At 49.3% G+C, this 25,107-nt stretch overlaps 1 protein-coding gene across 1 annotated transcript; it reads right to left on the bottom strand.

The window, feature by feature from the left end:
- Window positions 1-1,134: 1,134 nt before the first annotated feature.
- On the bottom strand, window positions 1,135-3,951 carry LOC109746505 (probable leucine-rich repeat receptor-like protein kinase IMK3). Its single transcript, XM_020305630.4, has 2 exons — window positions 2,069-3,951; window positions 1,135-1,987 (listed from the first exon to the last, which is right to left on the bottom strand). Exons 1-2 carry the CDS (start codon window positions 3,813-3,815, stop codon window positions 1,371-1,373), a joined length of 2,364 nt encoding a protein of 787 aa, XP_020161219.1. The 5' UTR covers window positions 3,816-3,951; the 3' UTR covers window positions 1,135-1,370.
- Between the last annotated feature and the right edge of the window lie 21,156 nt (window positions 3,952-25,107).

Genomic DNA, 25,107 nt, shown 5'->3' with positions numbered 1-25,107 from the left:
TTATCTTCAAACGAGCCGCAATCATTTTTTAATCTTATACACTACATTGCACAAACTGATTGGTCTATACTAAGTTACCTTTTTTGGAGAGTTAACCTTTGAGATCATTATAATTGTAGTATCATTCCATCCATCGGGTATAGTACAAGTATTCACCGCGTGGAGTACCTCATCGGTCAGGTCATCCCCCAACATAGACCAAAATATCTTGTAAAAATAGTGTCTAGGTCATCCGGGCATGACGCTTTTAAATCTCCAATGTCAAATAGGGCCTTCCGAACCTCCTCTTCCATATAAGGGGTGAGAAGAGCATTATTCATTTTATCTGTGACTTTTCTTCTAACAAGAGATAGAACATCCGTGTTTGGCTGAGCAATTTCTGAGGCGAAAAGGTTAGAAAAATACTTCATGATGTGGTTTTTCATCTCCGTATCTTGCACCAAAACAACATTGTCATCAAGCACTTTTTTTAAATCCAATTTCTCTTCTTTCTAGCCATTGTTGCATTATGGAAAAAGAAGTATTGCGATCACCGTGTAACCATTAGAACTCCTCTTGCCCCCAAAAGATTTTCAATAAGAACAAGAATCTTTTTTTGTCGCACTTGAGAATCTGCATTCATAGGAACCCTTCGCAGCTTTTCTATTTCTTTTTAGATAACTAATTCTTCTTTTCAGTCCTCTAAGTAAATCACAGTCTCATATATGCAAATCCACATTCACTGCCTTGTACGCTCAGCGAGAGAGAAAAAGACGCAAAAGATGCAAGATCAACTTTGAATTCGTCGCACTCTTATGCAGCGGTTCTGAAGTTTGTAATCTAGCACACACACATACAACTGGTTCGAAGGAAAAATAAGGGTTTGATGTTGTGTTTCTTCGAGAACTGGGCTAAGGACGCGGTGGTGTTTCCTTGCAGACTGGGGTTCGACTCCTGTGGGGATCATGATGTGCTTCTTCTATAAAAAAATATATGTCCTGGGTGTTAGTGACCATGGATCTTTTTTTTTTATCTGTGTTTCTTCTGGTGCATCTGCACTGCTAGTGTAAGCATCGTATGTACTGTCATTTCCTGTGTTTCTTAAAAATACGTCATCTGTTGGTTTAAAGTTGCTCATGGACTGGACAAGAGCTGTAAAAATCAAAGAGGGCCATTACCAACTCCTCATTTCTCGCCATCCTTCGTATTCGAGTTGCAAATAAGACTTGCCTGCTATACAAATCAAACGCTGATGGATAACAGTAGTACTACTACTTTTGAAATTAAATCAAAGAATTTCTTAAATGTCTCTCTCTGGGCTAAGCTAAGCTAAGCTAAAAGTTGCATCATTTTCTTTCTTCTCCTGGTTTTCTCCGGTTGATCTGCTCTGCCTACTCATTGCTCGCAGAAGCCACGTGAGCTTCGTCGCCGGGTCCCTCCTGTCCAGGCCGGATCTGCTCAAGCTGCCGCAGCACCTCCCGTGCCTCGGGCCGGGCCGACGGCGATGGGTCGACGCACTGCAGCGCGAGCTTGAGCGTGTCCATGAGCTCGTCCCCGTCCGGCCCGGTGGTCGCGTCCCGCATCAGCTCGACGTCGAACACCTCGCTCGTCCATTCTTCCTTCACAATGGAGCTCACCCACTGCGGCAGGTCCATGCCGTTGGTCGTGTCCGCGGGCGACCTGCCGGTGAGGAGCTCGAGGATGATGACGCCGAGGCTGTAGATGTCGGTCTTGGCGCTCGCCTTCTTGAGCTTGGACAGCTCCGGCGCGCGGTAGCCCAGGGCGCCCGCGGCGGCGAGCACATTGGAGTTGGCGGCGGCCGTCATGAGGCGCGACAGCCCGATGTCGGCGATCTTGGGGCTGGACCCGTCGTCGAGAAGGACATTGCTGGCCGTGAGGTTGCCGTGGACGATGCTCGCGTCGTCGTGGAGGTAGGCCATGCCGCGTGCCGTGCCCTTGGCGATCGTCATCCGCGTCGCCCACTCCACCGGCGTGTTCGGCGCGCGAGCTACAGTCAAATGAAATCAAACCAAATGTCAGAACCCACGATTGCAGAGTTGAGTTCAGCTCAAAGGATTAACAGTCTCACCGTGCAAGAAGGCGGAGAGGCTGCCATTGGGCATGTAGTCGAAGACGAGAAGCTTCTCCCCCTTGGGGCCGAGGTAGTATGCCCTGAGCGGCAGCAGGTTGGGATGCCGGATCTTGCCGAGCGCCGCCGCCTCGGCCTCGAACTCCTTGTGGCCCTTGGTGATCTTCTCCCTCAGCCGCTTCACGGCCACCAGGCTGCCGTCCTCCAGCGTCGCCTTGTACACCGTCCCGTACGTGCTCTTCCCCATAATCTCCGCCGTCGCGCACAGCAGGTCGTCGGCGGTGAACGCCAGCGGCCCGTCGAAATGCACCAGCTTGCCGCCCACGTCGCCGCCGGATTCCGCCTCTGACGTCCCTGGCTTCTCGCCTCTCCCGGCCGCCGGTGCGGCGGCACCGGCACCGGCACCGGCTTCCTTGCTCGACGACTGCTTCCCGCTCCGTGCTCCAGTGCTACCGCTCGACCTCTTCTTCCTTATCAAACAACAGAGCAGGAGACAGCAGAGGGACAGCAAGATGAGGATGCCGAGCACGATCCCCCCTATGATCAGTATGAGCTCCTTCTTTGTACGGCCGCCGCGGGGTCCGGTGGGCTCTTGCCCGGGTGATGCCGGCGCGGGGGACGGCGATAGCGGGCAGGGCGGCGAAGAAGCAGAGTAGCCGCAGAGCAGGATGTTTCCTGCGAAGGATGGGGGCCCAAACTTCTGTAGGAGCGAGGCCGGCACGGCGCCGGAGAGGTTGTTGTAGGAGACGTTGAAGGACTGGAGCGTGGTGGTGAGGTTGACGAGGCTCTCTGGGATCTCTCCGGCGAGCGCGTTCCCGGAGAGGTCGAGCGTCTTGAGGTCGTGAAGCGAGCCGAGGTTGTCGGGAATGGAGCCGTTGAGGCTGTTGCCGGAGAGGTTGAGGTCCTGCAGCTTGGTGAGCCCCGCGAGCGACTCCGGCACCGGCCCGTCGAGCGTGTTGTGCGCGAGGCTGAGGAAGACGAGCTGGTACGTCCCGATGATGGCTTCTAATTTCCGCTCGTCGGAGGAGGCCGACGACGGCGCCTTGGAGCCGCCCGCGAAGGCATCAGGGATGCGGCCGGAGAGCCTGTTGTAGGACAGGTCGAGGAAGAGGAGGGACTGCGAGGCCGCGACCTGGGCCGGGATCTCGCCGGAGATGGAGTTGCGGCTGAGGTTGAGGCGGATGAGCTTGGTGGAGTTGGCCAGCGAGGCCGGGAGGAGGCCGGTGAGGCGGTTGTTGCTGGCGTCCAAGGACTGCAGCGCGACGCAGCGGCCGATCTCCGGCGGGACGGCGCCGGAGAAGCGGTTGTTGAACAGGTAGAGGCCGCGGAGGTCGGGGAGGAAGCCGAGGGCGGCGGGGATGGCGCCGGCGATGGCGTTGTCGTGGATGCTGAGGCGGCGGAGGGCCGTGAGCTGGCCGACGCGGTTGGAGAGGCGGCCGCCGAGGCCGCGCCAGGGGAGCGTGATGGCGACGACGCTGCCGTTGACGCACTTGATGCCGGCCCAGTGGCCGGAGCAGGCGCCGATGCCGGTGTCGTTCCAGGAGCGGAGGAAGCCGTAGGGGTCGGAGAGGTCGTGCTTGATGGCCTGCAGGCCCTGGTAGTCGGCCTGGCTGATGATGACGCCGTCGCCCGCCGCGTGGACGTGGGCGGCGCTGGCCGTGGAGAGGAGGGTGCCCCAGCAGCAATGCAGGACGAGGAGGAGGAGTAACCCGCGCCGAGCGGCCCGGGCCAGCGGCGGCGGCGGCATGTCTGTCGGCCGAATTGGTCACCAGAATATTCTGAATCAGGATGAGCTTAGTTGTGGATGGAATGGATTCGAGGAGGAGGAAGAAGGAGCTGCGAGTGTGGGAGGGTGTAGCTGGCGAGCGAGAGTGTGGTGAAGGAGAGGGGTTGAGGTACGGGAGGCAACGGCTAGTAAGACAGAGCAGAGAGGGGAGGCACGAGTCTCGTCCTCGCGAGTCGCAACGGCTAGTTCTGTTGGTCTCGACTCTCGAGGCGAGCACGGGTCTCTGGGGCGTGGGACCGGTTGGACGGTCAGCGGGAATCCCGTGTGCGTCTGCCTCGGCCACAGAGACGGAGACAGAGACAGGCTCCAGCCTCCAGGAGTCCAGGTGTTTGGCCACTCGGGCCCACAAACGACACAGGTCGCGCGCACCTCTGTTTGCTTCTGAGTGACCATGTGCATCGCAATGGAACGCCACCCGGCGAGCTGTCGAGCCGAGTGGGCTCACTCAAAAGCTCTAGGAGAGCGTGGATCTCACATCGCATCGCAGCCTTTTGCATCGTGGATTTCGTACCTAAGAATGATGGACATCTGCAACTCTACACTTTTTTATTTTGCGATCATACAACTCTACTGCATGTATGTACATACATTTTCGTTTTGATGAGGCAGGGGTGTACGTAGATGCATGATAGTATCAGTCATTATCCACACCCATCATCATCATCATCATCATCATCATCATCACACGCACACCCCATGCAAAGTGTAATCTACTCCCCCGTTCCTAGGTATAGGTCTTTAGAGTTTTCAATATGGACTACATACGGAGTAAAATAAATGAATCTACACTCTAAAATACGTCTGTATACATCTGTATATAGTCTATATTGAAATCTCTAAAAAGAGTTATATTTTGCGAAAAAGGGCGCTTTATTACTTAAAAGGTTTAATCATTACACCCGGCCTCTGCATAACTAAGATGCACACAGCCAACAAAGTCCTTACGACAAGCCAAACTAAAAGAAGAAGGCGAAATACAAAGATGAATATCTATATGACACCTAAACGGTAGGAGGCTCAATCCTAAGATCATGCTGCCACCCATGTTGGATAAAAGTATCCCTCGCCACAGCCTCTAATCGTGTACACACCTCCGTAAACAGGTCTCGATTCTCCACTCGTTGTAGAGAGGACCATAAACGAAGCGTCCCGGTACATCTGTAGATAACCTGCATAAGGGAAGTACTTTTATCATTAAAAACCTTATCATTTCTACATAGCCAAAGCGACCAAATCACGGCAAGCGCTCCCACCCTGAGAAGAATTCTAAACTTGTGATCAATCCCATGTAACCAGTTGCCAAATATATTAGCAACACTACACGAAGGATACAAGCCAGAAGCTATCTGGATGACTGACCATATAGAACGAGCCAATTTACAATGAAAGAACAAATATTTTACTGTCTCATCATGCGGACAAAATACACATTGCGTATTTTCATGCCAATTCCTCTTAATAAGGTTATCTTTAGTAAGAATGACTCTGCGACGAAGATATCACGCAAAGATTTTATTCTTAAGAGGTATCTTCATCTTCCAGATCTTATTATTATTATCAACTGGCACATCTGACTGGATCAGAGCTCTATATATAGACTCCACTGAGAACTGCCCATTCCCATGTAGGTTCCGACGAAAGATATCGGACCCTTGTGACAACTGTACCGTGGTTAACCGTTGGAGCAGTATGTTCCACGATTGGAGTCTAGGTCCAATTAAATCCCTTCTGAATGTCACATTTGGCGGAAATGATTCCATAACCTTGGCAATAGTATCGCCCTTGTGACGCACAATATTGTACAGAGCTGGATATTGTTCCCGGAGAGTAGCACTACCTAGCCACCTATCCTCCCGGAATCTAATTTCCGAGCCATCCTTAATTAAGAAGGAACCATAGCGGAAGAAATATTTCTTCGTTGCCATTAGTCCGGCCCAAAAATGAGAGTCCCTAGGCTTCCAGTATACTTGGGATACCGCCTTAGAACCCACATATTTTCTTCTTAGGTGGGTTTGCCATACACCATCTTCCGTCAACAACTTAAACAACCATTTGCCGAGGAGGGCCCTGTTCTTAACCTCAAGGTCATGAATGCCCAACCCGCCTTGGTCCTTGTGACGGCAAACCACACTCCATTTAGCCAGCCAATATTTTTTCTCTCACTATCTCCTTGCCAAAAGAATCTCGATCGGAAGTAATCCAATCTATGTAATACTCCTTTCGGCAATTGGAAGAAGGAAATCATATATAGTACCATGTTACTTAGTACTGAATTTATGAGGACCAACCTTCCACCCAGAGATAGCAATTTACCTTTCCAACTACTAAGTCTTTTTTGTTGTCTCTCCTCGACGTGTTTCCATTCAGAATTTGTGAGTCTCCGATAATGTATCAGTATCCCCAAATAAGTGATCGGAAACTGGCCCAATCCGCATCCGAATAGCTCAGCACACAGATGGGCCTCGTCTTGAGCCTCGCCAAAACAAAACAGTTCACTTTTACGGAAATTGATCTTAAGCCCTGAGAGTTGCTCGAATGCTCATAAAATTAATTTCAGATTTCTTGCTTTCTCGAGGTCATGATCCATAAAGAGAATCGTATTGTCGGCATATTGGAGGATAGATAGGCCACCATCCACTAGATGATTCACTACCTCATCAATTTGGTCATCAACCTTGGCACGCTCAATCATGACCGCTAACATATCAGCCACTATATTGAATAGCATGGGCGATATTGAGTCACCTTGTCGCAATCCTTTCTTCGTTTGGAAATAGTTGCCAACGTCATCATTGACTTTAATGGCAAAACTACCTCCAGACACGAAACTATGGATCATAGCGCGCCACTCAGCAGAAAAACCTTTCATTCTGAGAGTCTGTTGAAGAAAAGACCACTTGACTTTGTCATAAGCTTTTTCAAAGTCGATTTTAAGAACCACCCCATTTAGCTTTTTCCGATGCAATTCCTGAACTGTTTCATGAAGGACAACAACCCCATCTAGGATGTTTCTGCCTTGCATGAAAGCAGTTTGAGAAGGACGAACCACATGTTCAGCAACCGAATTTAGCCTAATCGTCGCTACCTTGGTGAATATTTTAAAACTAAAATTAAGGAGGCAAATTGGACGATATTATTGTATCCTTTCAGCCTCATTAACCTTAGGTAATAAAATAATTTCACCGAAGTTTAACCGGAACAACTCTAGTTGGCCAGCGTGAAGGCATCCAAACAAGAGTAGGAAATCTTGTTTGATGACCTCCCAAAAATTCTGGTAGAACTCAGCGTGAAAACCATCAGGACCCGGTGCTTTGTTATGCTCCATTAGGAAATCCGCCTTTCTAACTTCCTCCTCGGAAAATGGAGATGTTAGAAGGCTATTTTCCGCATCAGAAACCTGGGGGATGTCATCTGCTCGAGACTCATTCATCGAGAAGTTTCCTTCCTCAGGGGTTCCGAAAAGATTTTTATAATAACTAGTTATATAAGACTTAAGTTGCTCATGCCCTTCAATCGTACCCTCCTCCTGTTGTAGGGAATGAATAAGTTTCTTCCGATGTCTACCATTAGCGACACCATGGAAAAATCTCGTACGAATCACCTTTCAGGATAAACTGAGAGTTTGAATGTTGGTACCACTTGAGTTCCTCCTCGCGCAACATGCGAGCTAACTGGGCATTTGATTGACTCTTGATCTCTATTTCGATGTCAGAGAGAGGTCTAATCTCTGCCAGAGCTTCTAAATCATCAATAATAGATGAAAGACGGAGCTTCTCCTTTTTGAGGATACCCGCTGTGTGCCTAGCCCATCCACAAAGGAACTTACGTAATGCACGCATTTTGTTGTTCCATATGTGTATTGGGGTAAGCCCGGCAACCGGTTTATTCCACACCTCCTTGACCATTTCATGGAATCCATCCCGATGCAACCAACCCAGTTCAAACTTGAACCTGCGTCGGTGCTGTGGTCGAGGTAATCCAGTGGTTAAGAGAACGGGTGCATGGTCTGAAATAGTCTCTATACGAGGAAGAGCGCGAACAGAAACCATTGGGAATTTGCATTCCCAGTCGGTATCCACTAAAACGCGGTCTAGTTTCTCATATGTCGGCTCCGGAAGACTATTTGCCCAAGTGAACTGTCTTCCAATCATGGAAACCTCTCGCAAATCTAGACTATCAATGACAGCGTTGAAAAGGAAAGGCCAATGATTATCAAACCTACCTCGGCTTTTCTCATTTGAAAAAGAGTTGTATTTAGGAATGGAGGAAGTACAAACATGCACATCTACTCAAGAAATGGTGCCATTGCCATTCCATTCCATTTAGCTACCATCCTAATGAGGCACTACAACTTGTCTAAGTAAAACTCTAATTAGCTCATCTAATCCACCATTAGTAGTGGCAGAAATCAAATCTAAAAAGGAGACAAAAACTCAAACAATTATGCAAATTGAAGGGCTTTTCACCATACTTGTTATTCCTTTGCCTCTACAGTGCTTGCATATTATGTGTCATGCTCAGTAAGTGGCAGCATGGAGACCGTGTGGCACACGTGGTGAGCAACTCAAACTTGATGAAAACAAGTGGGGCCATGGAGGCATTTTTCCACTTGCTCAACACCGGTCGACCGATGGTTGCAACAATCTTGATTCACGACCCAATAGTGTGTGTGAGTGAAAATCTAGTTCGCTTGGACTCAACATTCACCATGCGACGTTAGTACTGTTCAATTAACCTCCAAAATGTGTCTTTGATTTTATGTCTGTTCTGACGACCCGGACCTAGTAGGGTTTGTGTCTATCTGCATAGAAACTGCAACTTGCCTTAGTCCTTGTAGTGGTACTCCAGTTTGTATTCTTGTTCAGAGTCACACTCCGGAAATCTATCATAAACAAAATATAACCCCAAATAAATAACCATAACAAGTAACATTCAAATAAAGATGCAACATGAAAATAAAGGCCAATGCATGAACAACGTAAGAAAATACCTTAACACATCTATTAGCAATACCGAGATAATATTCAGGCTATAAGGAGAGAATTAACCAAGGTTGCATGTATGGTCTAAGGATATGATCACATAGAGTTTGATCTTAAAAGTATTTGGAAACTAACCAACACAATGGCCGGAAGTGGGTTCCCTAGTTTGTACGGGGTGTGTTGCTAGAAAATATGCCCTAGAGGCAATACTATTGTATTACTATATTTTTTATTTTCATAATTAATAGTTTATATTCTATGCTATAACTGCTATGATCCTAGAATATGTGATTCAGTGGAAAATCTTATGCACGTGTAGAATGATAAACGGTAAAATTAGGTTCCTAGTCTTGCCTTTAAGACTGGCTCAAGTGTTGTTGGTGATCATGTTTTTGGGATATTAGGACATCGTTAAGTATAACGATAGTCCTAAAACAATGAGTATGACGTTAGAAGAACGATCATATTGAATTGACACAAACTTGTTTGTTATACTTTGAGATAATATTGTCAGAAGTCAATTGTTATAACACGGAGTGTTAACATGTGATTTAGTTCCTTAGACCATGAGAGTATCGTAGTCACTTCTTATCGTATGGTGGGCTTTGGGGTTGCTCAAACGTCATCTCTAACATGGTGGTCATAAAGATAACTTACAGGTTCATCAAAAAGTTTGACAATGGACTAGATAGCTTGATAGTGGGATTAGCTCCTCCGATGATGGAGAGATATTCTTAGGGCCCTCTCGGTGTGAAGGCATCCGTCATTGTCTGGCCAGACACAGGTGACTATGTCACGGGGATGTCGAAATATGTCAACGAGAAAGAAGAAAAAATCGGTAACAAGGAGACCGGTATAGTCACTACAAAAAATACACTTCCGTGATGATACGTGTTTGTCACAGTAGGTCACGTTCTGTCATGCATGTACATCCATGATGATTTTATGATAGAATCAAGATAGTCATACCTGTGCTGTCGTAGAAGTGTTCCATGACATTACCAAATTTATCATCACGGAAGTGTCCACTTCCATGACGATAAATCGCGCGTCACAGAAGTGCTGTCGTCAAGGGTGACCGACACGTGGCATCCACCTTAACGGAACGCCGTTAAGCTATTGGGTCCGGTTTTGGATCCGATAACCCATTAACAGCCCCGACCAATGGGGATTTTCCACGTGTAAAATCATCATTGGCTGGAGGAAACACATGTTGGCTCACCGTTGGGACAGATGTCATCCACTCATTGGACCCAAAAGCGCCTATGATACGTCGACACGTGGCACGGCCCAACAGAGGCCCATTCCTGTGAAAAGGCCGGCCCGTTTGACTAGGTCAAAAGGTGGCGGGCCGGCCCACGGCAAGCCTGTTAACGGCCTGTTTGCATATAGCACATTTACAGCCCGCTAACCCAGGGACCGTTTACGGCCTATCCGAATTAGGCCCAGTAGCGTCATCTGGGCCGTCCAATATAATTCCAGCCCGTTTTAACTTCCGTCCCATGTATGGCCCATGACGTCTTTCGGCCCATATGAGGCCCTTTGTAACTCTCGGCCCATTAACGGCCTGTGGTAAAACTGGCCCGTAATGAACAGTGTATCACTTTATACCCATTAACAACACGTGGTGAAACTGGCCCGTAATGAAGAGTGTATCACTTTATACCCATTAACGGCCCATTATTCCGTTGGGCCGTTTCCAGCCCATGTTATATTTCGGCCTTCTCAGGGCCCATTTATTCTTGGGCTCATTTCCATCATTCGTTTACTTACAGCCCGTTACTGTCATTTTCTACTTGCGGGCCAAATTTAGCCCATGGTTACAGTCGGCCCATTTGTGGCCCGTTAATACGTTGGGCCGTTTTCATAGTGTCATCAAATACGGCCGATTAACGACGGCCCGTTATGGTCGGCCCATGAACGGACGATTTCAGCTCTAGCCCATTTACGGCCATAATGTGGTCTGTTATTGGCCCATGTTTGGCCAACCGATCATACGGTCCATAGAAGGCCCATTGATGATACGGCCCGTAGAAGGCCCATTGTATCTACGGCCCGTAGAAGGCCCATTGTTTCTACGCCCCATAGAAGGCCCATTGTTTCTACGGCCCGTAGAAGGCCCATGTTAACTACAGTAAATATGTAGCCCATGGTTATTATGGCCTAGTTTTAAAAAATAGGTTATTGCGGCCACTAGCAAACCGCGGAAAAAGAACTACACTGACTACAAGAAAACAAATAAACAAGACAATAAGGAAATAAATTAGCAAGCAACTTACGCTAGGCTATCACGGCTATTACACATATTACATCCACTGGGCATCAAAGTTCGCCACCACTTCAAATATAGGGAACAAAGCAGCATATATACGCCGCAGCAAAACAAGTACAGAACTGAAACCACTTTAGAAGAGCTCAAGAAACAATATCCTGGGTACCCATAATGCTGGAAAGATGCTTAGCAAGCTTATTAACTTTCTCTTGTTTGGCGCTTAAATCCTCCAGCACTTGCTGTTGCACCAGAAAGTATGCATCTGAATTCTGCAGGGACTTCCTCGGTCCTTCGGCTTCCAGTCGCATAACATCTGATCGATGTCTTTCAACTTGAAGTTGAGACTCAAGAAGCCAAACTGATTCAAGCAGCGAGTTCGAAGAGCTGGTGCCAACAGTAGTAGTCAGTAACTCGAACACTACATCAAGACAGGACTTTGGGGTTGTCTCAGTGTCTTCAATATAGTTTTTATCAGCTTTCTTGGAGACCAACAGGGATGTCTCACTATCTTGAACCTTATCTGCATTACTTCCTTTACCATTGCATAACGGGGTACTTTTCTCCAATATTTTATCCGCATTCTAAAAGAGAAACAAACAAACACATCACAGATTTACAATGTAGTATATGAAACTCATTTTGGTAAACCAGTTCAGTAGTAAGGTGGACAGGATAACAGCATGAAACAAACATATATCTATGTAGTATGGTCACTGTATGGTCAATATCATTCTAGTTTATGTTGCCAAATCAAGATAGACACAGTTCGAATCATATCTATTTAAGACAAAGCAGCATAGACAGAATATAAGTGTGGGAAACTACACAGCAATAACAACACTTGTAATGTGCATGGCATGAGAACATAACTGTTTATTCAATTGAAACTGAAATCAACATAGAGCAAGTTACAACAGCAAACACGTTAAAGAAACAGGTTTAAAACATACCTGTTGCGCCATTGGAGTTTCATTGCATCCTTCAAATTTGAAATTAGTTGGTATGAGTAAATACAGTGATGCAAGAGCAAAGTAGTATGAACCATAGCTACGGAACCTGACCCGAGAACAATTCTTCTTCTGCTTTAAGCTTTGACTTGGGGTTCGGAGTGGTGGTCCTCGTGCTTTGGGCACTGCAGTTGCCTTACTAACTGCTCGTGTTTGGGTGCTCTGTGGTGGAGACGGTGTTGTGTCAATGGGAACTGGGTTACTATCTGCTGGGGTTGGGGTTAGAAGGGGTGTAGCTAGTTCTCTGTCCAACTGGGTAGGGGTACAATCTGCGTGAGTCTGGGTTATGTGTGGTGGGGCTGGTTCTTGGGCAAGTACAACCGTGGTTCTATCTCCATCGACAGGTAGCACGATCTTTTCTGAAGACCGTGTTTTTACTCCCACAGATACTGCCATCACCCCCTCCAATTGAAATGGTTGATAAACAAGAAAAGTAAATGAATGTACATACATTGTAAGATAGACAAGTGCAATGGATAGTAGGGAAGAAAACAGGGCATGAAATAATTCACATTTATGTGGTCTAACCAAACATAATAGCAGGACATAATTTCACATATATGATGGCTAATTAAACAGGATAGCGTGACACAATTTCACATGTATGATGGCTAACTAAATAGGATAGAATGACATACTTCACAATATGATGACTATGTAAACAGGATGACTTGATATAACTATATGATGTGTCTATTAAAGCAGTTGGCATGCCATAAATCACAAACATGCCGTCGATGGAAACATGATGGCATGATATAATTCACGGATAGAATGACATAATTCAAAATATGATGACTATGTAAACAGGATGAGATGATATAACTATATTATGTCTTTAGAAAATGGGTTGGCATGCCATAATTCAGATACATGCTATCTATGTAAACATCATGGCATGATATAATTCAAATATATGATTTATATACTAAGGAAGTGAACAGAGGGCAATCGCATATATGATGTGTCAACTAAGGAGATGGCATTCAATATCATGTATATGATGTAAAAACTAAACATTGCAATACAACATATGCATGATATGAGTAATATAACCCTACCAAGTTTCAACATACACCTCGGGGGGATAATAGGACTGGTCATCTGCCTCTGAATCCTCCTCTGAAGAGCTATCTGTAACCATCAAGATATCTGCTTCAGCAGGTAGCATTTGTCTGCTCTGAAGACCTTGTTTTCACTCCAGATTTCTCCATCACCAATTCAAATGGCTGATGCATAGGAAGAGCAGTTGAATATACAAACATTGTCGACAAAAGCAATGAGAAATACAAAAAAGGACGACATGATATAATTCATATATATGATGCTTGGCTAAACAACATGGCATTGCATAATTCACATATATAATGCCTTGCAACAAGATAGCATTGCATAATTCACATATATAATGTCTTGCAACAAGATGGCATTGCATAATTCACATATATGGTAATTAGAAACTAAACAGGTGGCATTCACACAAAGCATGTCTAAACTAAGCAAATGACATAGCAATGCAAGATACCATACACATGATATGAGCAACATAACCCTGCCAAGTTAGAGCATGCACCTCGGGGGGGGGGGGGGGGATAGGACTGGTAATCTGTCTCTGAATCCTCCTCTGAGGAGCTATCTGTAACCAGCAAGACATGCGCTTCATCAGATAGCATTTTCTGCTCTGAAGACCTTGTTTCCACTCCAGATTTTTCCATGACCGTGCCGAATGGCTGATGCACAGGAAGAGTAATTGAATGTACTAAAATTCTTGACAAATTTAACACGTAATAAAAAATGATGTCATGATATAAGGCACCATATGCATGATATTACCAACATCAGCATGCCAAGTTAGAGCGAAGACCTCATGGGGTAAATAGCAGTGGTCTTCTGCTTCTGAATCCCCCTCAGAACAGTTATCTTCCTCTTGATTACGATCCAAAATGGATGGAGGGGGCTGCCTTTGTGCCCACCATGGAGCGACGTCTGCATGAAATTTTATTGCCACGCAAGCCTCGTCTCTTTTGCTCTACATGTTCAGTTCCATTGTGTACAATAACTGACATGCATAGGAATAAAACATAGTGAGATTATGTAAGGAGTGCATGCACAAATCCAGAGTGATGGTAGCAAACTGTGGATAGACCCAAAACCAATGATAGCAGGCAGATAATAGCTTTAGTTAAAAAATACAGATAATGGCTCCTTTAATGTTTGTTTGCAACCAACATGAAACTCATAGTAGACACCCAAGATTAACCAGATAGTAGACAGATAGTACTGATTGCTGCCCCAATATGTACCCCACAACCATTTAAAAACTCAAGTTTCAGCATAAGTTTGGACCTGACTCGGAGTCTAATAGGTGAACACGACGATAAAGTAGCATGTCATCATATTAAGCGATGCATAACGTAAGCAGACACGAAAGAGTGCGACCTCTCTTGCGGACCCGTGTACATACGGGCGGGGTCTCGAACGCCTACTCGCGCATACGTACGGCCAGGGCTCGTGTACATGGCTAGGTCAGAACGGAGAAACAGCATCGTCGTCGTGTTCATGGGGAGCCAACTGGCTAGGTCGGAATGGAATGCGTCGTCGTGTTCATCGGGAGGGCTTGGACGGAACAGCCGATGGAAACAAGGCCTGGCGTACCGCAGAACGGAGAAAACGGCCTTGTGTTCAACCGGCCACGTTCAAATCGGGATCCTGTTCATCGGGAAGGGTCTGGCGTACCGCAAAATGGAGGAAACGAACTTGTGTTGGACCTCCTACGGTCGAAACGGGGTCCTGTTGATCGGGAGGGGCGTGGCGCACCGCAAAACGGAAGAAACAGACTTGTGTTGGAGCGCTACGGTCGAAACGGGGGTCCTGTTCATCAGGAGGGGTGTAGCGTACCGCAAAACGGGACTCCACGGGATACTGTTCATCTCCACCGTCGACCTCCTCCAGCCTCCACGGGCTACTGTTCATCCACCGTCGACCTCCTCCAGCCTCCACCTGCGACTGTTCATCCACGGGCTCATCTTCATCTAACCTCCACCGCGCGCTACTCCACAGGCTACTGTTCAACCAGCCCTCTCCATGGGGGTCCTGTTCAACCACCCCTCCACGGGCTACTGTTCATCCAGCCCTCCATCGTCTACTGTTCATCCAGCCCTCCACGGGGTGGTCCTGTTCATCCAGCCCTCCACGGGGTCCTGTTCATCCAGCCCCAACCGGCTCGATCGATCGGGGTCCTGTTCATCCAGAGGCAACACCACGGGGTCCTGTTCATCCACCCCACCGGGAACTGTTCATCCAAACCCCCCCAGCAACGCTCACTATTCATCCAGAGGCAGCATCGATCGGCTTCAGTTAGCACCAGTAGCGAAGGAATCGCTCGATCGGGTTCAGTAACGTAGCTAGTGCAATCGCTCGGGTTCAGTTAGAGCCCAACGCCTCGCACACACGCGCGTACGTGTACGAGAGAAACGCGCATCGCTCGGCCCCGACCACCCACCATAACTGGGAACACCCCGATATTTTCCTCGCCCTCGCTTCTACCACGGGTTTTTCCGTCATGGACGGCCCAAAGAATGTCATGCAGCTGCGTCTCCGGCCCGCCCAGGTCGAAAAGGCCATTTTCTGTCATGATTTTTTGTCATCGAAGTAGGAGCTCACCACATCTATGATGATACCGGGTTTTGTCACAATTATCGTCATAGAAGTGTCATAAGTATGAAAGAATTTTTTTTGTTCGCCCAAAATGTCACGGATGTGTCTTTTTTTGTAGTGAGTGAGTATGTATATGACTCAAGAGGATACCAATAAATCTCACTTCGGGTTTTGTAAAGTATCACGAAGCAAAGTGAACAACACATGATAACCAAAGGTTCACTTGAATGTCATTTGTGTACTCATAGGGATCGATAAGGATGTCCACGGTTCCGCTATCAGTAATTGAACAAAGGGATTTTTGTTCATGTCTATGTTTTTCCGAACCAACAGGGTCACAAGCTTAAGGTAATCAAGATCTGCTGAGTGTTATTAGGACGGGAGTAACGAGGAAATATTTCTAAAATAGTCTAGTTAATATTCAAAATAGTTTCTAGACAAACCCGAAGCATTTCGGGGTCACCAGACGGGTTTCCGACTTTATTGGGCAATACCGGATATTACTGATAAATTATATATAGGTGAAATTAGTTTTTGATGATGTTAAATTAATATTAAAAGACTCTAAATATGATTAGGAGGCTTTTATATTTATTTTAAATATCAAAGGGCTTAAAAAGTGAAAAGCTCTCCCCCCTTCCCCAAGTGGAAGGAAAACGCAGCGACTATTTATCGCCTTACGTGAGATTGATAATTCTCTTGCTAGAGCGAACACAGTATAGGGTTGGCGCAGCAACAAGGGATCGATCCATGGTCTCCCAGCTAACCATGCGCGTTGGCAACCACTAGGCTCACCATGTTTCATGATTACCTAGTTGGGTGCGGCCTATTTTAGGCCAATCGAGCTGCTATTTTTACTGTTTTTTCGGGGTTCTTTGTTTTTTCTGTTTTCTTACTTTTAATCGGTTTCTTCCTTTCTTACCTATTTTCACCAGTTTTGTTGTTTTTCTTTATTTCTTTTCTCGGTTTTCATTGTTTTTTTGCTTTTCTATCTTTCATTTTTTATTTTCTTTCTTGGTTTTCATCACTTTTCTTTGTATTTTTCATTCTTTTTGCATTTATTTCTTTATTATATTATTTTCTTTTTCTTTTCCAAAATGCTTGTTTAACACTTTTCAAATACTAGTTCAACATTTTTTTCAAATTCTTGACTAACATTTTATATACGTGATTCAGAAAATTCATCATTTTTTAACACATGATCAACAATTTTTCTATACATGTTCACCATTTTTTGAATGCTTGATTAACATTTTTCAAATACTTGTTGAACATTATTCGAATGCTTAATTAACATTTTTTTCAAATACTTTTTCAAAAAAATTCAAATAATTGCTCAGTACTTTACGAATGCTTGATTAAGTTCTTTTCAAATACTTGCTCAACATTATTCGAATGCTTGATTAACTCTTTTAAGTGCTTGATGAAATTTTTTAAATAATTTTGTAGAGCGGTTTTTGTAATATATATATATATATATATAATATTTTGAAATTAAAAACAAAGGCACAAAAATAAAGCAGAATGTGAAAATAGAAAACTTTTAAAAAAGAAAAACAGGTTGTGGCATCCCGCGTGGATGGGCCGGTCCACCTCGCTCCCGCCTTTAGCGAGTCAGAAGTTAGACTTACTGAAGGCAAGATATATAGGGGCGCCCGAAGGAAAGGAGAAGTCCGGAGAGGTCCCTTCCCCCTTGTGGTGCCTCCTCCCCTCTCCTCCAACCTATATATACTAGAGGATTTTTGTCTTTAAACATACAAGTTTTGGAGCCTCCTCTCGTTCTCTAGTTCTAGTCTAGTTGGTCTTAGTTGATCAATTAGAGCTTGACCTAGATTCAATAATCCTCATAATTATAAGCGCGGTGTGGTTTTAATCTCCTTCCTCTAATTCTTTAGCGACGATTAGCTCTCGACAGCGAAGCGCCGTCGGATCGTGAAGACTGTATGCGTGCAACTCATAGAGAGGTCGTGATTTTGGTCTTTCGTTCGAGGGACTATTCATGGGCGGTTCGCGTGATCGTTCATCTACGGTTCGAGGGACTCCAAGTATGATCTACACCGACTCGTCTTCTTCCGCTACAACCCGATGACGGTATCGATCTGATCCAAAACGTTCATCGCATCTTCATATTGTTCCTCGGTGATCGTAGGGCGATTCTTTTTGTTTTCTGCTGCATTTTGCAATAGTGGCATCATGAGCGGCTCTTTGTAAGATGCAGGTTTTGACATAGGTTACATGTGGATATGAGGGTTTGATGTTCTTACTATGCTTCCCTCAAGTGTTGCTTCAGTTCAGTTCATTGATGACATGACGTAGCTTTTCACAAAGTTCTAACAATCGATCGGCTCTGGTTGTCAACGATCTGCTAACAGTTCTTTGAGCTTCATCATAGTCAAGAATAGTGAACGATCACAAACACGAGAGGGCAATGAAGATGTTCGGTCTTCTAGGTTCACACGTATTGACAAAGTTTGGTGTGGGGCTAGAGATTTTTAATTAAGTCTCTTCCCTCACACACACCCCGAAAGTTAATCTATCAACAAGAATTACTACATTAACGGAGGCTCTAGGTCGTGAAGACCGTATGCGTGCAACTCATAGAGAGGTCGTGACTTCGGTCTTCCATTCGAGGGACTGTTCATGGGCGGTTCGCATGATCGTTCATGTATGGTTTGAGGGACTCCAAGTATGATCTACACCAACTCGTCTTCTTCTGCTACAACCCAGAGACTGTATCGATCTGATCCAAACCATTCATCGCATCTTCATAGTGTTCCTGGGTGATCATAGGGCGATTCTTTTTGTTTTCTACTGCATTTCCAAATAGTGGCATCATGAGCGGTTCTTTGAGTAGAAGCAGGTTTTGACATAGGTCACATATGGATATGAGGGTTTGATGTTCTTGCTATGTGAGGGAGTCCTGGACTAAGGGGTCCTCGGGCGTCCGACGTATTGTACATGGGCCAGAATAATAGGCTGTGAAGATACAAGACCGAAGACTCTCTCCCGTGTCCGGATGGGACTCTCCTTGGCGTGGAAGGCAAGCTTGGCGTCCAAACATGAAGATCCCTTTCTCTGTAACCGACCTTATGTAACCCTAGACCCCTCTGGTGTTTATATAAACTGGAGGGCTAGGTCCGTAGAGGCCAATCGTCATAATCATAGTCAGATAGGCTAGACTTTTAGGGTTTTAGCCATCACGATCTCGTGGTAGATCAACTCTTGTAATACTCATATTCATCAAGATCAATCAAGCAGGAAGTAGGGTATTACCTCCAGAGAGAGGGCCCAAACCTCGGTAAACATTGTGTCCCTCGTCTCCTGTTACCATCAACCTTAGACGCACAGTTCGGGACCCCCTACCCGAGATCCACCGGTTTTGACACCGACATTGGTGCTTTGATTGAGAGTTCCACTGTGTCGTCCTCAAAAGGTGTGATGGCCCCTTCAATCATCTACAACAATGCTGTCCAAAGAGAAGTCTTCCTTCCCGGACAGATCTTTGTGTTCGGCGGCTTCGCACTGCGGGCCAACTTGCTTGGCCACCTGGAGCAGATCGGTAGCAACGCCCCTGGCCGTCAGGTCAGATTCGGGAGCTTGAACTACGTCGCGGATATCCGCGGAGACTTGATCTTCGACGGATTTGAGACCACGACAGCCGCTTCCCGTCACCTCGATGAACATGACTTAAATCTGTCATCGGACCTTACCCACGAGATAGTACCTGTAACTGCTTTGGCCTTAGACCTGGAGCAGATCGCGCCATCCGAACACACAAAGCTCAACCCCGCCACGGATGCTGCAGTCTCAGCGGCATCAGAGCCGCACACAGATCCAACCTCGAGTGGAATCTATGTCACCGGAGCCTCGGACTCGTTTCTGGCTACAGGTTCCGAACCATGTGCGTCCACGTGCGTGGAGCTCGATCAGTCTTTGATCGTCGAATTCAGCTCCGCGGACATTTTTCGGCAATTGCCTTTGGGCGACGTGTTAAACTTGTTAAGAGCACTATCCTTAGCGGGGGGCTCACAGCCGAATTATATCCGGTCCGAACTGGAGGCTGATGACGGGGAATTTCACTTCCCACCCGCCGCCCACTTCATAGCCACTGTCGAAGACTTAACCGACACGCTTGATTATGGCTCCGAGGACATCGACGGTATGGACAACGATGCCGATGAGGAGCAGGGCCAAAACCCGCCGTTTACCGGATGCGGTACGGCCACCTCTTCTTATGACATGTACATGGTGGATACACCTAAAAGAACCAACGATGACAAAGAAGATCCAGTTGAGGATGAACCTCCTGGGATACAGCCAAAACGCCGGCGTCAGCGGCGCCGCTCTAAGTCACGTCGTGGAAAAGACAGCAATACTGGCATGGGAGAAAACAATACTCCAGACGATGCCGAAGATAATGAAGACCCCGTTGAGATAACTTCCGAACAGGAGGAACGGGAAAGCGGGCAAGTTAGCCCTGACGAACAGGCCATAAAATGACAACTCGGAGGACAATAATTATCTTCCACTCTCCAAGGATGAGGTGAGCCTCAGCAATGAGGATTTCATCGTGCCTGAGGAACCTCTCGAGCAAGAGCGCTTTAAGCGCCGTCCAATAGCCACTGCAAGGAGCCTAAAAAAGAAGCAACAACAGCTTCAAGCTGACCAAGATCTGCTCAACGATAGATGGACCGATATCCTAGCAGCCGAAGAATACGGCCTCAAGCGCCCAGCCAAAAGTTACCCGAAGCGCAAATTGCTACCTCAGTTCGATGATGAGGCGGTGGAGCCCATACCATCACCGCACAATGCGGCTAGCCGACCACCACGCGGTCGGGACAAAGCGGCAACTCAAGCCGAACACCAGCCCGCCCCACCTCACCGTAAAAGCAGAAATAAAACAGCTCGGGGTTATACATATGACCTTCGGCAGGACCTGAACAGTAGAGCAGGACATACCAGACCGATCTACGGATCGCGAGGACGTGCCCCGACACGCGGCGACGACTGTCTACTCGGACGTGACAAGCCTAGTCATACCTGTCGGCGTTCTGGGAACGGGGGTCCCCAGACTTGCCTGCCTGCGGCCCGCGGCGTGGCTAAGCTAGCGGGCCGTATGGCCCATCTTCATCGACAAGGCATCCAAGACCCTCGCGAGGGGCCAAGCCTCGCGAGGCGGACGACACAAGACTTCCTCAGAAGCGGCCCCTCTAGGTGGGCTCATGAGGAGCGGAGATATCAAGGCGGGGCGAACCTCGCGAGGCTCAAGTGACGTGAGCCATGACGATCGAGACCAGGCGGGCGCCAGCACGCGCAGCGTCCTTGTTTCCTCTTTGGTGCTAAGGAGGCAAGCGCAGGCGAGGAGTATCGAGGCATCAGACAAAGGTTGCCATATCGGTGCAATGAGACCAAGACCAGAAGGACGGCAAGACGGAGGTCATCGTGGAGCCCAAGACGGCGTCATCACCAAAGCCTTTTGCAGGCAAAGACCGCTTTTGTCAGGATAGCTTGTACTCACTGTCCCCTTTCAAATTCGCCCGCCGTTGTTGGCTCCCTTCCCGCTCAATATTTTGGGAGAGGACCAGGGCCTATATAAGTAGAGCTAGCTACCACAATAGAGAGAAGAGAGCCCTAGCCACAAGTCCACAGAGCACAAGAATACCCCAACCTCAGGAGGCTGTTCTTCCCCTTGTACTGTTCATCATTAACCCGAGAGGCAATCCACCACCACACACACTAGAGTAGGGTATTACACCACAATGGTGGCCTGAACCAGTATAAATCCCATGTCTTTCTGTGTTGTGAGTTCCTCGAGTTCGTCCGCAAGATCTTAGCGAGCTAGGGAGTAGATCGGTAGGAGGGAAGATCTTCGCGCGCACCCCAGAGTTCGAACCTTAAGGGTTTTGCCAAAACCCCACATCCGACATTTGGCGCGCCAGGTAGGGGTGCGCCGTAGCTTCCCTTCCGTCGATTCGTCGCTCCGTCGCTCCGTCGTCCCCATGGCGGACGCTCGCCGTGCTCGAGCTGAGCGTCGGGCTGTCCTCACCGCCCACATCGCCCAGACGGCTCCTGTCGGCGGGCCACCGCGCCGCTCTTCGTCTCCCGCCGCCAACGCCGCCACCGGCTCGGCAGGGAACGAGCAGCAAGCATCCTCGCTTCACCCATCGGTGCGGCAGGACGGCCGCACCGCCACTGCATCGCAGACCCCGACCGGTTCTTCGTCCCACACACGTCGCGCTCCCATGGAGGTACGGGCCACGCTCCTTGCCGCGAATGAGCTCCTGCGCTACCGCCCTGTCGACGACCTCTACGAGGAGTGGCTCGTCCGTGTCGCCGAGCTTGTCCGCACCGCAGGGGGCTCCCTGGTGCCGTCCCTCTCTCTGCCTCACCCTCCGCCAGCCACGGGCGACACGGCTCATGGCGCGCATCCGCCACCTCTGCCTCAAGACTGCGCCTTGGCGCCAAGGCGCGCGGCCCCGCGGCGTGATCCACCACGCCCGGTGCCCATGCATGAAGAGAGAAGCTGCCAAGAAATCCCTCGGCCGCGAGAAGCTGCACCCGCGCTCCCCGCGCGGCCTCGTCAAGACCACGTGCTGCCCACAGTAGCGGCGCATGGACCTCACCAAGACCAAGCTCCACCTCCGAGGCGGGCCCCGGCAACCACGGCCGGCTGCCGCGCCTTCACCCCCGAGCTGCGTAGCGTCGCCTGGCCGAGCATGTTCAAGCCAGATCTGCCCCCTCGCTATGTTGGCATCGCCGACCCCGCGGAGTTCCTGCAGCTCTACGAGCTGAGCATCGAAGCTGCCAACGGCGATGAGAAAGTCATGGCGAACTGGTTTCCCATGGCTCTCAAGGATGGAGCCCGCTCCTGGCTCCTGAACCTGCAGCACGGATCAATCTCCTCCTGGGGTGAGATGCGCGATCGCTTCGTCGCCAACTTCCAGGGCACTCGCGACCGCCGGCCGGCCACGGGTGACCTGCGCCGCATCAAGCAACAACCGGGGAGACCCTCCAGAAGTACATCTAGCGCATCAACAACACTCGCCTCAAGATCCCCAAGGTCACGGACGAGGCCATCATCTCCGCGTTCTCTGACGGCGTCCATGACGTCAAGATGAAGGAAGAGCTCGCTATCCACGAGGGGTTGTGCATGTCTCAGGAGCTGTTCAACCTGGCAACCAAGTGCGCAAGAGCTGAGGAGGGGCGTCTTTCCCTCCTCGAGCTGCCAGCTGCGGGTGCAGAGGAGAAGAAGGCCAAGGCCAAGGATGTGAAGCGCAAGGAAGCAGTTGTGCTCGCGGCGGAGCCGGACACTAAGCGGGGCAGAGATCAGCCTGAGTCATCCAAGAACAACCGACCGTTCTGCGCCTTCCACAACCTGAACACCCATAACACCAGCGACTGTCAAGAGCTCAGAGCCATTTGCGAAGGACGTTTCGGTCGACGCCCCGAGCGCAGCGACCGGGGCTACGACCGTGGAGGAGGACGTGGAGACGGACGCTGGGACGACCGTGGCCTGCGCCAGGAGTGGTGCGACAGGCCTCGTGAGGACTGCTGGCAGGACCATCCTCGCGAGGGCGCCTGGAGGGACCAGCCTCGTGAGGATTGCCCTCAGGGCAATGCCAGTCTTCCCCCACTGCCACCACCACCAAGAAGGAACAACGATCACCATCAGGACGAGGGGGCTGGGGGCTTCCAGGAGCCGCGTGCTATCGCCTGCATCTTGGACGGCGCGCAGGCCCCAGCCTCTCAACGCATCTTCAAACAGTTCGCTCGTGAAGTGAACGCGGTGCTCCCCAAGCTCGAGGCCACGCACCCGCTCAGGTGGTCCCAGTGCGCCATCACTTTCAACTCGGCAGATCAGCTCAAGTGCGCAGCCACTGCTGGCGCCCTCCCGATGCTCTGCTCCCCGGTCATCAGCAACGTGCAAGTCACCAAGACCCTCATCGATGGCGGCGCAGGGCTCAACGTCCTGTCTGTCGACACGTTCGACAACCTCCAAGTGCCGTACGAGCAACTTCAACCCACCAAGCCTTTCTCAGGAGTGACCGACGGTTCCACCACACCGATAGGGCAGGTCCGCCTCCCTGTCACCTTTGGGGAGCGCAAGAACTACCGCACCGAGCTCATCGACTTCAACGTCGCGCGCATCCGCCTGCCATGCAACGCCATCCTCGGGTATCCGGCCCTGGCCAAGTTCATGGCCGTCACCCACCATGGATACAACGTCCTCAAGATGCCGGGAAGCGGCAGAATCATCACAGTCCCATGTGAGGAAAGAGATGCAGTGTGCTCCCTCGAGCGCGCCTTCCAAGCCACAGCAATCGACGACCCCGACAGCAGGAGCGAGGGCCCTCCGGAGGCCATCCCCAAGAAGAAGCAGCTGCGCCGTGCCGGGCCTCAGGAGGGTGGTATCGCGGCACGAACCTCGTCAGGATCAGCACCCGCTCGAGGGGCGCCTCCCTCAGTCGCATAGGAAGGCGCGCCCGGCGCCCTCCTCGGGCAGGACTTGGGGGCTCTCTTCTGGAGGGCCTCAGACCTTGCCAACCTCACGAGGGAGGTGCTCGGGCACCACTTGTAGGCGTGCTTCGCGGCACGTTTCCCTCAGGAGAACACAGGGCAAGGGGTGCCCACCACTCAGGAGTTCATCACCAAGACCACTCAGGAGCTGCAAGATGCAAGGGCCATGCGCGGCGACCGCCGCTCACCAGGCGCAGCTCCCCATCCAGGCAAGGATGCTGGGCTGCGTGTCTGCATCAACGTCCCAGGGCTCAACAGGGCCGCAACTCAGGAGCGTTTCTGGCCTTCGCGTGTGGGCCGATGCGAGGGCCCACCGCACAGCTACGTTCGCATGCCCTTTGGCTTGCCGAGCGTGGCGTCAGCCTATCAGCGCAACATGCGATGTGTCCTGGCGGCTCAGGAGGCCAGGTACCACGCCTTCCTAGAAGAGATGGAGACGGTCTTCAGGGAACCACCTGAACCCCCGGAGCCTCCCGAGGCTCAGGGCCCCGGTGGCTTGTGAAGAGCCACTCCTTCGCCGCGTACCATCAGCTGCCCCAACCCTCCTTCGTCTACAGAACCAGGTGACACCTTCCCAGTTCGTTTAAGCTGGGAGCGCCCCTCGGGCTGCATTATTCCCAGGCCGCATGGGTCCGTCCCAGTGGCATGTATCTCTCTTGCTTGTGTCTTTAGCTTACCTTGCTGGGGGCGCCCCTCGGGCTGCATCATCCCCAAGCCGCTCGGGCCTGACCCAGTGGCATGTATCAATCTGCATTTACCCAGGTTGATTTGCCTTCCATGCTTAACCTGCCTATGATATTCACCTACCCGATCGCCAC

The sequence above is a fragment of the Aegilops tauschii genome, chromosome 4 (assembly GCF_002575655.3).
Source record: "Aegilops tauschii subsp. strangulata cultivar AL8/78 chromosome 4, Aet v6.0, whole genome shotgun sequence".
NCBI classification, from domain to species: domain Eukaryota; kingdom Viridiplantae; phylum Streptophyta; class Magnoliopsida; order Poales; family Poaceae; genus Aegilops; species Aegilops tauschii.
This window is presented reverse-complemented; position numbering and strand designations above follow the sequence as displayed.

Excerpts from the sequence above, each read along its gene's own strand:
- LOC109746505 (XM_020305630.4), bottom strand. The coding sequence starts at position 3,815 with ATGCCGCCGCCGCCGCTGGCCCGGGCCGCTCGGCGCGGGTTACTCCTC. Across the intron at positions 1,988-2,068 it reads CCTCTCCGCCTTCTTGCACG|CTCGCGCGCCGAACACGCCG; the intron begins GTGAGACTGTTA and ends ATTTGACTGTAG.